Source organism: Squalius cephalus, assembly GCF_949319135.1.
Source record: "Squalius cephalus genome assembly, chromosome: 22".
In the NCBI taxonomy this organism is placed as follows: Eukaryota; Metazoa; Chordata; class Actinopteri; order Cypriniformes; family Leuciscidae; genus Squalius; species Squalius cephalus.
The window spans coordinates 3,116,506-3,130,062 of NC_137143.1; the positions used below are offsets into that span (position 1 = coordinate 3,116,506).

Sequence of the window (13,557 nt, forward strand, 5' to 3'; positions counted from 1 at the left end):
TAAAGCGCACATGCTCGCAACTTGGAATACATATGCCTACAATTCAAATGCTTTGGTAAAGTCACACAAATTAAACATTGAAGTCCATGTTGCACAAAAATAAACACTGAAGTTTATAATTACTATGTTGTTGTTTTTTTACAGTGGGTCATATTATATTATATCTTTTAGTTTGTCAGTGCGTTTTGTGGTGTTAGGAATTGTTTTTTTGCGCATTCCCGCACTCAAAACGTGCGTACACCACCTCCCGAGCTGGTGTAGGATTTGAGCGTGCCGTACGCCAACGTCCATATTGATAAATCTCAAAGTCAACGTGGTTTTGGGTGTACGCCAGGTGTACGCTGGAAATTTGGTGTACGCACTTTTGATAAATGAGGGCCAATCTCCCGTCAAGTTTGTTTTTTATAGATCACAACCTTTGCGTGGGAACTGGCGTACGTACGTTTCCAGCCCCGTTTTGTGCGTACGCACGCTTTATAAATGAGACCCCAGGTGAGTACCAACTGAAATAAACAGTTTATCACCTATAACACATATTTTAGTAACATGTATGAGAAAGAAATTGCATTAAATGAAATATGTATGAAGTCGTTCTTAAAAAAAAAATCACTTATAGTTGTAATCCCACAAACTGAGTAATATTCTCACTCTCTCAGGGTATCAGTGGCCCTGCTGTCATCATTTACTCACCCTCATGTTGTTCCAAACCTGTAAGAATTTCTTTCTTCTGCTGAACACAAAAGAAGATATTTTGAAGAATGTCGGAAACCAAAGAGTTGATGGACCCCACTGACTTCCATAGTATTTTGTCCCATAAACTCATACAGGTTTAGAACAACTTGAGGGCGAGTAAATGATGACAGAATTTTCATTTTTGAGTGAACTAACCCTTTGTTACTGAAGTACTGAGGTCCAAATTGCACTTTCTTTTGTGATGTACTGTACATGAACTGTCAAATACACACAAAATGAGGTCAAAATGCCAGTCCAGCAAGTGTTAATGCAAATAGTCGGTTATAGGGGAGAAAATCAATGTCAATATATTGGATCCGTGCATTAGGTCTTGGTCTTAAAATAAAGGCAGTCAAATAGCCTTTCCAGATGTGACAGGTTTCCCCGTCCATACACAAAAGAAATACATTTTAAATATATTTTCAGAGTATATTTTGGAATATATGCAAATATTTGAAATTGGCCCAATAAATATATTTCACACTTAACATCATATATTTTTGTTATATTTCAGAATATATTTCAATGTATTTTTTTCTGTATGGGTCCCCAAAAGTGTCAAAAATATATGTGGCATATATTCCAAATACATTGAAATATATTCTGAAATATAACAAAAATATATGATGTTAAGTGTGAAATATATTTATTGGGCCAATTTCAAATATTTGCATATTCCAAAATATATTCTGAAAATATATTTAAAATATATTTCTTTTGTGTATGGGCGTCCTCGTCATCAGAGAAGAGAAGAGATGTCGCTGCAAGACAGAGGGAAAGATTACAAGACACATACATTTTAAAACAATAAATATGTGCACAGAGAAATCATTCATAATAAATACTGCAATATTCCATTAAAAAACAAGAATTGTCCATGTAAGTGCAGAAAACGTGTGTCTTTTATTTTGTATTTTGCGCGTACATTTCCAGGTGTTTGGTCACATGGGTATTAGTGGGTATTTACCTGGTAGCGCTCCCTGTCTTGTGGAACACTGTGTAGAGAGGGGGTGAGTGGCAAGGAGTGCTCACTTTCAGTTGACCGTTTGCACGTCTGTATGGTTATTTGTTTACATGGATTTGTGTTAGTACGTACTTTAATGGTTCGAGTGTGGACAATCTGTTACCTGTAAGAATAAACCATTGGATGTTACGGATGAAAACGCGTCACGAATCTTTCCTGCTGCTTAGCCTCTCAGCGGCTATAGGTTGCCGCTTCAGTCCATTTTGATGTTATGGTGAATTTAAGATATACTGAGAATGGATGTTGTTGGATTGTGGCAAGTAAGAATGAATATTGATTTTATTGATATTAATATTAGGGGGTTCAGCAGACCGGTACTTCTGTAGACAGTGAGGATTATCCAATGGGGGATGACAGTCTGGATACTAATGGTCCGGTGAGTACCAGTCACTGCAGCACAGTAGCAATGTATAGAGAGAATTTTTTTTTTAAATTAGTTAGAAAATAGAAGTTATTTAAAAAAAACAAAAAACAAACAAACAATATATTTAAAGTTCATTGTAATTTCACAAAAAGAGGTACTCAGGGTATCAGCGGCCCTGTAGTCATTGAACAACCCACCAGCATCAGCGAAATGGGACATGATCCCTGTTCAAACAGTAGCAGACATGGGTTTGATCCCCAGGGAATGCAAGAACTGATCAAAAGTGTTCCTTTAAAGCAGAAGCTGCTCTGGATGAGAGTGTCTGTAATGTATAAATCTAAAGGTCATTAATAAAACTTTGACACAAACAAAATAATTGCTAAAACTGGTTGATTCCAAAGTATCACTTGAGCCAAATGTGTATCAAATGAAGTATCACCAAATGTGAATTTTACTAAAAACAGGATTTTAAATAAATAAATTGCATTTAGTATTTAATATATTTTTTGAATGCTGTTTTTTTCCCCTGAATGTTAGGACTTATATACAGATCAAGACCCTAGACCAACGGATCCAACACACGCTTCAGACTCACAGCGAAATGAGGTACTGACTAAAGAACAGAAATTGACCCGGAGATAATGAGTCCCATTAAATAGCAAAATACATTCATGACATGGTTGTTAGTGGTTGTTAGTCTGTAGCTGTCAATAAGAACAAAATACAGTGGCTATTATTGATTATATTGATATGGAAACAGAACATTTGTTCTTGATTCAGCAGGACCTACTTCTTCAATTGTGGCAAAAAAATCAGTTTCTTAATGGTCAGGTGAGTACCAACTGAAATAAACAGTTTATCACCTATAACACATATTTTAGAAACATGTAAGAAATTGTATTAAATGAAATATGTATGAAGTCGTTCTTAAAAAAAAATCACTTATAGATGTAATCCCACAAACTGAGTAATATTCTCACTCTCTCAGGGTATCAGTGGCTCTGTCGTCACTCAACAACCCGGATCCAGTGAACAACACCTTCCCATGAAGAGACATGATCATCAGGTAAATACTGGAGTGCATTTGCTCATTTAGGAAATTGAAATGAAATGCAATGAAATACAGCTAGAAATGTGTTGGACTTGATTATGTTTCCATTCCTTTTGTTTTTCTATTATTTATGACTCCAATAATTTTCAGTACTGTCTGTCCTACAACAGATTACTAAATCAAATATAAAATGCACTGTATTTTATTTAATATTAGGGGTAAGTATTTGACCCCTCGTCTTTAGATGTTTGGGCTTAATTTGAGGTTTTGAATGATATAGGACTTCTGTTCGGACAGAGTGTCTTTCCTTGTTTGTTTGCCACTGAAATCTGCTGTGACTGAAACTATACCATCAGACTTCATTTACTGACATATTTATTTTACCTGTAATAATTCATCAGACCCCACCTTCATCAAGCAGTGATGGTCAGTTTTCTAATGCTCAGGTGAGTAACAGAAACATTCTCAACTGAAATACAGTTTAAAGGGTCATGAAACCCTAAACCAAATTTTCTGAGATTTTAACACAGGTATGTGTGTTGAACACCATTGAAGACAATATTAGCATCTGTTAGATTTAATAGTAGGGGGAAAATGGTTAAATTTGAGTTTTTTTCCGCTATTTTCGTCTTCCGGTTTTAAAATCTTCATCGTGTCCACGTCACAGGCTGTGACGTGGCAGAGCACTATAGTACTTTGATGACTCATCGGTGTCTCATAATTATTCATGTGCTGAGTTTTCTTATCCAATGAGAAGACACTTTCTCTTAATTATTCATGACACCACGGGGAACTTTACAATGACAAACATGACATGTCAAACTGTGATATCGCGTAGTAGATGAGAGAGGCAATGATGGGACGCGCGTTTGTTTTCGTGGTGCAAAAGTTCCAGTGCATCTTTCCCCGCGATGCTACCCGGGCTAGACTCGGCCATCAACCACGGACACATCTAAATATGTGTGTGTAGCAACCATTCAACTGGAGAATGGTGGACTTCGGCCTTGTACACCAATGCAGGTTTCGTCTTGCGAGTGATGCGGTTCCGAGGACTTTTCTGTCGCTTCAATTGTATGGAACGTATGCGTGCAAATTTCTATGTCACTGTCCATCTTTACTATGTGGGTTTAGGGGGCGCGTAGATCTAGGCTATGTAGCCCACGGAACGTTTTTTTTTTTTTAAGCGGAAAATTTATTATTTTCAAATATATGCATCTATAGTGTGTATAAACAAATATATATTTTATAATGACATAATTATACATAAACGTTATATGTTTTAAATGTAGGCTAATATATGTAGCAGGGCATTCAGTTACTTTTGAAAGGACAAAAATAAGGCGTCAGTGTATTTCATTAGACTTTAACTTTGCCAGCTATAAAAAAAAATCTAGCATTTCCTCACGTTTTACCACTGATTTTTAGTGACAGTCGATATGCATGGGCCACTGCGATGACAGTTTCCCCCTCTCCCCTCTCGTACCACACCCACTCCCCTCCCTTCTTCTCACAGCCACCACGCCCATTTAAGTTGCATTTTTCAAAAAGATTGTGAGCTAGACTTGAGCAGAAAGAGGGGGGTTTCATGACCCTTTAACACCTCTAACGCATATTTCAGTAAAAAGTAGAGTTTATAGTTTATTGTAATTCCATATGCGTATTTTACCTTATTTTTTTTGTTAAATTGGTTGGTGGACAAAATATGCATTATTTGCTTTGAAGTGCAAAACACACAGCAACTTTTAGACATGCTTCTAGAATACCAAAATCTACTGAAATTGGTTATATTAATTTTGTTCATATTGTTTTTAATTAGTATTGTATACCTTGAATACAGGTCTAAATTTAATCATGTGGGAAAAAAATCATATAAAGAACCAACATTGTTGCATAGGCATTTCACAAGCTCTTGACATGTTTGAGTCATTATCTCATCCCTGTCTCTCTCCACAAATATATCAATATTGATAAGTATGATACCGTCTGCGTGTTCTCGTTCCCTCTTCTATCCGACGTGTCTGTAGCGAGTGTGTTTAATCTGTTTTTTTCAACACACGGGCAAATACATCGCATAGGAGCGACTATAGTTGGAAAGAGGCCAGCTTTGTTTCTGAATGCCCAAGTAAAGATATGTCAGTTTTATAAACTTTTGTAAACCCAGCCAGTATAATCACAATGAAAGCATCCAAAAAAGCAATAAACAAATATAACTGCAAAGCATCCAATGTGTAACCAATATGTACGCACTAAATCCAGCATAAAGCTCAATCAGAGCCCGTCTACGGAGAGCCTGGCCTCTCCCTATTAAGTCCTATTGTACTGAATTTTGGTTGTAGTTCCACCAGAGTTCCACTGGGGGCGATCGCCCATGAGTGCAGAATGAATGGGAGTCTATGGAGCTAGACGGCTAAATGTGTCTCTTTCACCCGTTGAGGAATCTCAGATTTGAGTGTAGGTTTTGCAAGTTCAACATGGGTTATAGGTCGAAAATTTAATGAACGAGTACTTATGTCCTTTCGATTTCTTAGAGACTGAGTTGTTGTTGCCCATAAATCGCTAGCATTCTGCTAATGAACGCTGATTGGTCAGTGAAGGACTGATTATGACCAGAGATACCGCTTGATGGCATCGTGGCATCCGAAGCGGGACCAGAAACAAACAAAACAAAAACTCATCTAGCACGTGTATTTCAGGGTTGCCAACTTTTGAGTTTAGCTTGGAGTGTGTGTGTGTGTGTGTGTGTGTGTGTGTGTGTGTTGGGGGGGGGGGGGGGGGGGGGGGTATGTAAAAACAAATATTGCATCACAATAAGTGTAATTGTGATTGTCAAAACATTTGGTAACTAAATAGAATTTTATGAAGTTTAGTGACAACATGTACAATTACATTGTACAATGACTGGTAGGATACAGTTTTTATTATTGCTTGACAAAAATTTCAAGATTTCAATTCCATTCTTGTGATTTGATTCCGATTTTGATTCAATATTGACTAATTTGGATACATGTTTATTTTAAATTTTATTTAAAAAAATAATCTCACCTAATGCTGTAAACATAGAGGGCCCAATCTGCTGGTATTATTAAAGGTTAAAAATAACAAATGAAATTAAATATAATGCAGTTTTTGTTATAATAACAATTATTTAATGACATAAGTAAAAATATAATATGTAATATAGTGCTCAGCAAAATCTCCTCTCTAGCTATTTTTTCTATTCAGTTAACATTCTATGGTCATTAAATGGCTTTCCTGAGGTAAATGTAACGTTATGTGACATAATTGTTCTCCTGCTGTTATATTGACCTCTTTCCATGGTTGAAAAACACTAATTGGTCGATATTATGTATACTTGTCTTTCGGTAAGTTACTGCATCTTTAAATAAAAAAGTAACAGATGATCGGTTCACATGCACTTGAACTGAGGCGCTCAGCGATCTGTCACGTCACATTTACAAGCGCCAAACGTATTTTTGTCTGAATTTTCACCAAAGTGACTGAAGTAAAGCAGTATCTCTGGTTGTACAACCTCATTGACATTTTAAAATACTTTTTAAAGCAAATAAGTGACTCTAAAAAATCTAACACCCAGCAATGTGTAATTTCTTTGCATCTCCTTTCGAATACAACATTCAAATTACTAGACAAAAAATTATATGCTGAGAAAAGTGGATTTTGAGGGGTATAGCGCCATAGACCTCCATTCATTCTGCACTCGTCCTGTGAGCGCCCTCATGTGGAGCCAGAGTGAAACTGCAACCAGTTCAGAAGCCGGAAGTTTACTGAGAGTGGAAGTTCTCCCCTTATTAGACATTCTCTGGCTCAATGCAACATAAACACTTAATACAGACGTCACTACCTGAACCTCACAGCGACTGACTGCCGTCTGCATTTTTTGCTTGATATTTGCATAAAGTTGAGAACTGCCCAACCCCACCCTCAGCGCTTTCTCCGGTCCACTGTCAATCCCACAATTCACAGCGCGAGCGTGAAGCTCAACTTCCATAGGAATGAATTGAAAACACACACTCTCGCATCGTCGCAGGGCCTGAATTTCAGGATTGTGGGTATGCACATAATTTGGCTCATTTCCTCAGGTTTCGCGCTCACACCCAAAGCGTGTGCACATAAAGCTCTCGAGTGTGTAAGCTACTGCACAACAGAATTAAATGGATGGAACAAAAAAATCATGAGATAATATTAAAAATATTGGTTACACTTCATTTTAAGGTGTCATTGTTACAGTGTAATTATATATTTAAGTACTGAGTAATATTAAGCAACTACATGTAGGGTTAGGGTTTGGTTGAGGGTTAGTTGCATGTAATTATACATAATTTACTGTTATTACTATGGTAAGTACATGTAACATATGTAACAAGAACACTGTAAAAAAAAGTGTTACCAAAATATCTATATGGCAGTTTTTCCACGTAATATAGAAATTGAATATTGATATTTCCATTCCAGTATCGTGACAACACTTACAGTTCAAACAGTAACTGGATTTGATTCCCAGGGAATACAAACCTGATATAAAGTGTTCTTTCAAAGCAGAAGTTGCTTTAAAAATTTGAGTAAAAATAAGATTTAAATTGCATTTTAATTTTAAAATGGTGTTTTAAAGAGTTTTTTCCCCCTGAATGTTAGGACATATCTGCTCCTGGAGATCAATTCTCTAGACCAACTCAAAATGACATGAAGCATCTAAACATCCCAACGGATCAAACACACGGTTCAGGCTCACAGCGAAATGAGGTACTGACTAAAGAACAGAAATTGTGTCTTGTGGCAGAGAACAAAATAAGAACAAATTACTGTTGCTATTATTGATTGTATTGATAATAAAACATGGAACATTTCTCTTTTTTCAGCAGACCCCACTTTCGTCACACAGAGATGGTCAGTTGTCTAATGATAAGGTGAGTAACAGAAACATTCTCAACTGTAATATACAGTTGAACAAGGAGAAATGCTAATAATTTAACACTATTTTATCTTATTCTAATGAAATAGACTCAAGTGCTGAATTACTACTCATACGGGTCACTTTATTAGACGAGTGTAAATTGTGGGGTAAAGCAGTGCTGTTTTACTTGGTCAAACAATCATACTAAAATACATTTGAGTTTGCTGAAAGTTATGTTATAATGTTACTCTGTGCTGCTACTATGAGACACTTGTTGCACACTGCAGCAACTTAGATAAAATAAAAAATATTTTAATAAAAGCTAAATGACTATAAGTGTCTGTATAATATGTTCTTTTATCAATTTTCAGGGTTTGTTTTGTTTGTGCTATGGATGGCTCCGCTATCAGGCCAATAAGAGACAATTAACTACTATTATTCCTCTTATTATTATTCTATTGTTCACAGACAGGGCTTAGATTAAACCAGGATTAGGCCTTAGTTCAATTAGGACATTTAAGTAGCTTTTTAAAGGCGCCTTAGAAAAAACTTTACTGATTTACTTTTAAGATACGTCAGTGCAAGTTGCTTTCAGTTAAAACAGCTCAGACATGCATTTTAGTCTAGGACGAGGTTTGAGCCTTGTCTGTGAATACCGACATATATTATACAAATGTTTCAAATGTTTCAATGCAGTTTTTTTTCAACTGCTTACACACATTTTCAAAACTTTGCCTCTTTTTTCCTACAAAACTTTACACACAAATCCAAGAATTGCACAAAAAAAATGCAAAATGCCTCACATCTCTTCCAAAATGAAGCACAGCATTCAGAATATCACAGACATAGAGAATTGTGTGTTGTGGTTCGCAAGAAGTGTTTTATGAAATAGAGTCGAAGGCCTATAATTAGTGTATGGTTTTGCAGATTTGGTGTGTGGTTTTGGTGTTTGAGTGTCAGGTTTCAGAAATTGTGTGACAAGTAAGGATTTTGTGCAACTAAAACGTCAACGTATAAAACTGATCAGGTAATGGCCATAGACAGTTGTTCAGTGGTTGGCCGCTGGGGGCGATCTCACTGAATCCGCATGATTCTTGTTCTGCATCTGAAACTGATAGTGTGCTTCAGAGGATGATGCATGCATTCGCATTTCAAGGTAGGAAAGCGGTAAGTAAGTAGGAACGTCCAAATACAATGCTAGTTTCACTTAATGTTTGAAGGCAGCATAGATGCGTTATATTCTGCGACAGTTTGAGGTGAGCTAAACAATAAAGATGGTGTCTGAAAGTAGCGGTTTCTGGTCGGTTTGTGTGTAAATGTTCGTTTTTGACCAATGTTTTCCACTTCTGATGTAATTTCTAGCGAGAAATTACTATTGTAGTAATTAAATATTCGCTTAGTTATCACCAAAGCTCTCTCTATATTTTGCTGTAGATCATTAAACCGTTCCGCATACCTCATGGTTTCGTGAGGTGTCTTCGTGCTCAAACACTGTCTATAAAGTCACAGCGAGGGAACAAGTCTGCTGTCCAGTCTTCAGACGCATAGATCGATGGAACATTGATTTTTCGAAACAGTAATGACGAAGCATTGTTTTGTTTGCTGAAATCACGTGACTTTGGCAGTGTGTGTGTGTGTGTGTGTGTGTGTGTGTGTGTGTGTGTGTGTGATAGAACCTCCGAACCGAACCACTGATTCTAAACAAAAGATTCGCAAAGGTTTCGAAACTTTATGAAACAGTGTTTCGAAAGCGCCCATCACTAGTCCTACTGGTTTTTGGATCTTTTAATAATTATAAATCTTTAATATTGTGTGTTTAATGCAGAAGTTGGTCTGGATGAGAGTGTCTGTCAAATGCATAAATCTAAAGCTCAATAAAAAACTTGTAAACAAACAAAACTTGGTATTTGATTCCAAAGTAGCAATTGAGCAATGTGCATTTTACTAAAAAATATCTTATCCAGACCTATTTAAAATGTATTATTTAAAGAAAAATGGAATGGTGTTTTCTTCCTGAATTAGGACTCATATACAGCCAGCGCTGGAGATCAAGACTCTGGACCACCTCCGTATGGCATGAAGCCTGTAAACTCGTGGAACACAACGGATCCTGTAAACTCGTGGAACACAACGGATCCTGTAAACTCGTGGAACACAACGGATCGAAGACACAGTTCAGACTCACCGCGAAATGAGGTACTGACTAAAGAACAGAAATTGACCAATGAGTCCCATTAAATAGCAAAAAACATTCATGATATATTGAGAATGGTTGTTATTTTGTTGCAGTCAATAAGAACAAATTACTATTATTGATTGCATTAATATTAAAACATGTAACATTCTTTTTAATTCAGCAGACCCTACTTTCATCACACAGATATGGTCAGTTTCCTAATGATAAGGTGAGTAACACAAACTTTCTCAACTGAAATATACAGTTTATCACGTCTGACCCATATTTTAGTTAAATGCAGAGTTTATAGTTTAGTGTAATTTCAAATGCTTCTTTTTGCTTGGTTGGAGAAATAGAAATATTTTTTATTTATAAGATTTTTAGACTCGTGTTTCTTCTAAAACACACCCAATAATTTTGCCCCTATAGGAATAAATGGGTAATTGTGGTAAGAGGGATTTGAACAGCTCGGTCACAGATATGACAATCACATGTTATGACACATGTTTTGGTCATTAGTTTGATTCACAGAAAATGCAAGAACTGGTAAAATGTTTGTAAAATGTCAAATCGATCTGGAATACAATATAAGACACTTTGGAAACATCTGACAAATGTAATAAGCTAATAAATAAAAAAGAAGAATCAATTACAACTAAAACTTTTTGTTGATGCCAACACATCAACCTCCTTTCCACACATATTGATTTGATATATTTTACTTACTATTTTAAGTATGATATTAAATGGTAACACTTTACAATAAGGTTTCATTTATTAATGTTAGTTAATGTATAAACTAATATGAACTAACTATGAGCAATACATTTGCTACAGTATTAATCGAACAATATTAATTCATAAAAATACAGCTGTTCATTGTTTGTTCATGTGCATTAACTAATGTTAACAAGTACAACATTTGATTTTAATAATGTATTAGTAAATGTAGAAATTAACATAAACTAAGATTTATAAATGCTGTAGAAGTATTGTTCATTCTTAGTTCATGTTAACTAAAGTAGTTAACTAGTGTTAACTATTGAAACCTTGTTGTAAAGTGTTACCATTTCAATTATTTTTAGCATGGTGTTTCATGGAGATTTTCTCTGAATTGTAGGGTTCACACACAGCAGGAGCTGAAGGTCTAGACTCCAGAACAACTCTGAGTGACATGAAGAAACAGAGCAGGATCGGCTCAATGGATCGAACACACAGTTCAGACTCGCAGACAGAAGAGGTACTGATGAAGAGGAGAGTTTATAGGCATTAATTATTCAGTTATCATGGACTACTCTGTCTGATTTAAATGTACTTTATTTCTTTATTATTGCAGCCAGCTGTCCAATTAAAAACTACAAAATGAAATGCTCTTATGATAAAAACAATATGAAATATGAAAACAATAAGTACTAATGCTATGGTGTAGTGTATGGTCGGCATTTACTATTCTTTCACATAAAATAGTTTATAAACACTTGAGTTTCTTTTTACATAGAAATATGACTGCATTCATAACTATTTTCCCTATAACAGGACAATTGTAAAGTTGGTGATGAATCACAACTTGATATTGCTAAATTTATGATCAAAGTGGACTGGAGAGAACCATTTTCAGAGAGATGGAGAGCAACATTAGAGAAAGCTCTTCAGACCTGGTTGTCTAGTCTGGAAGGAAAACCATCTGTTTACAGTCTTGAACTCATGGATGATCCGTCCTATGCAGAGGTGCAGATAATACCATCAACAGGTGATATTATGATTTATGATAACTCACTTTAATACCTTTTCATTTTAAATCTCATGGATCCTAGCATCTGAAATACTAGCAATTACAGATTACATCCTTAGAAATAATGAGTAATGTATTAGGTAAAATGCTACTTTTCAAAGTTATGAATAACAACAGTTTAAGGCCGTTTCATTCCAAAAGCGTTGACTGTAACAATAACTATAATAATAAGTATATTTAGCATCCACACCAAAGGATGAGAATGTTGTGTTTATTCCAAGGCCGTGTGTCCACCAAAGCGTTTTTAGCCAGCTGAAAACGCTAGACGCTCTGCTAAACGCCTAGCTGTGGCGCATGAGAGCGTTTTGGCAGCGCAGCATTTATTCAGTTGAGACGCTTTGCTTGTTACGATACGAAATATCCGCGAAAGTGTTACTAGTATCTCATTTCACACATATTTTGTTTCTGTGTTGATTCTATAATAAAATGTTGATACAGTGTAATGTATTTTCTCTGGCTCTTGTTTTAAATGATTTTGTTCCGTTATTATGCTTGTTGTCGTCATCTGTTGACGTTTAACAAGCAGAATGTGGCGGTTGGTCGGTGTGGTATTAGCCCCGCCCCTCCTCCACAGTGATTGGACAGTTGGGTAAAAAGTGACAGTGATGAGCGCTGCGTTTTGCCCAAAGTTGAACATTCTTCAACTCTCGGTGACCCGTAAAAAAACGTGAAAAAAACGCTCAGCGCCTCGTAAAATGTAAATTTAATTTGAGCGCTGTAATATTTTTTTTTTTTAATCCATACGATTGTGAGGAACAGACCCAAATGCAAGACTTTATTAGCCAATTTTCACCCGCACTCGTTATAAATTAAAAAATTGCGAAAGCCACTTGAAGGAAAGCCTGCAACCTAAAGCCTAGTTCACACTACAGGATTTTAAGCCTGATTTGCAAGTTAACGAGCTCGCCGACAGGTCGGGCTGTAATCGCGTGCAAATCTGTGGGTGATCCGCGCGTGGGTGAAATACTGCTCCATCTGAACGCCAGAGGGCGCTCTCATGCAAACACGCTAAATATGCCCCGCCGCAGAAGTACAATAATGCGCATCATTCCAGGAAACCCGTATCGCTGTAGCTGAATAAACCAGGGGGGCAGGGTTTTATATTATTTTGAAGTAACCCCGGGCGCCGCCATTGGCTAGCGGACCCCCACCTGCTGTTAGCATCCCATTGACTCCCATTCATTTTGGCGTCACTTTGACAGTGAATAACTTTACAACTGAGGCGTTTAAAGACTCCATTTGTCCATTATTTATTTCTAAAGAAACACGAAAATGTATAAAAGGCTCCATTACCTTGTATCTTACGTTATGGCCCCGTAGAAGCAGTTTTTGTAAAAATAGGCTAACGATTGCGTCATACCCACGCGACTCTCTGTCGCACATTAGAGAAATTACCGTATGGACAAGAGGAGAAGCTCGTGGGCAATCGGGGGGAAGTGGAGGCAAAATGACAAAATAATTAATCAGAATACTTAGCAAAAGTTACTCCTGCTCCTCGCTCATGGACAG

The 13,557-nt window shown here is 36.5% G+C and overlaps 1 protein-coding gene across 1 annotated transcript in view; it reads left to right on the forward strand.

Annotated features, from left to right (window-relative positions):
* Positions 1-13,557, forward strand: part of LOC307150279 (uncharacterized protein) — a 44,199-nt gene that overhangs the window by 16,105 nt on the left and 14,537 nt on the right. Inside the window, exons 4-14 of the mRNA XM_079857289.1 lie at positions 2,055-2,132; positions 2,658-2,726; positions 2,904-2,951; positions 3,109-3,186; positions 3,573-3,617; positions 7,822-7,929; positions 8,046-8,093; positions 10,103-10,276; positions 10,438-10,485; positions 11,377-11,496; positions 11,793-12,006. Of these exons, the coding sequence (XP_079713415.1) occupies positions 2,055-2,132; positions 2,658-2,726; positions 2,904-2,951; positions 3,109-3,186; positions 3,573-3,617; positions 7,822-7,929; positions 8,046-8,093; positions 10,103-10,276; positions 10,438-10,485; positions 11,377-11,496; positions 11,793-12,006 (1,030 nt within the window). The remainder of the gene's footprint in view (positions 1-2,054; positions 2,133-2,657; positions 2,727-2,903; positions 2,952-3,108; positions 3,187-3,572; positions 3,618-7,821; positions 7,930-8,045; positions 8,094-10,102; positions 10,277-10,437; positions 10,486-11,376; positions 11,497-11,792; positions 12,007-13,557) is intronic.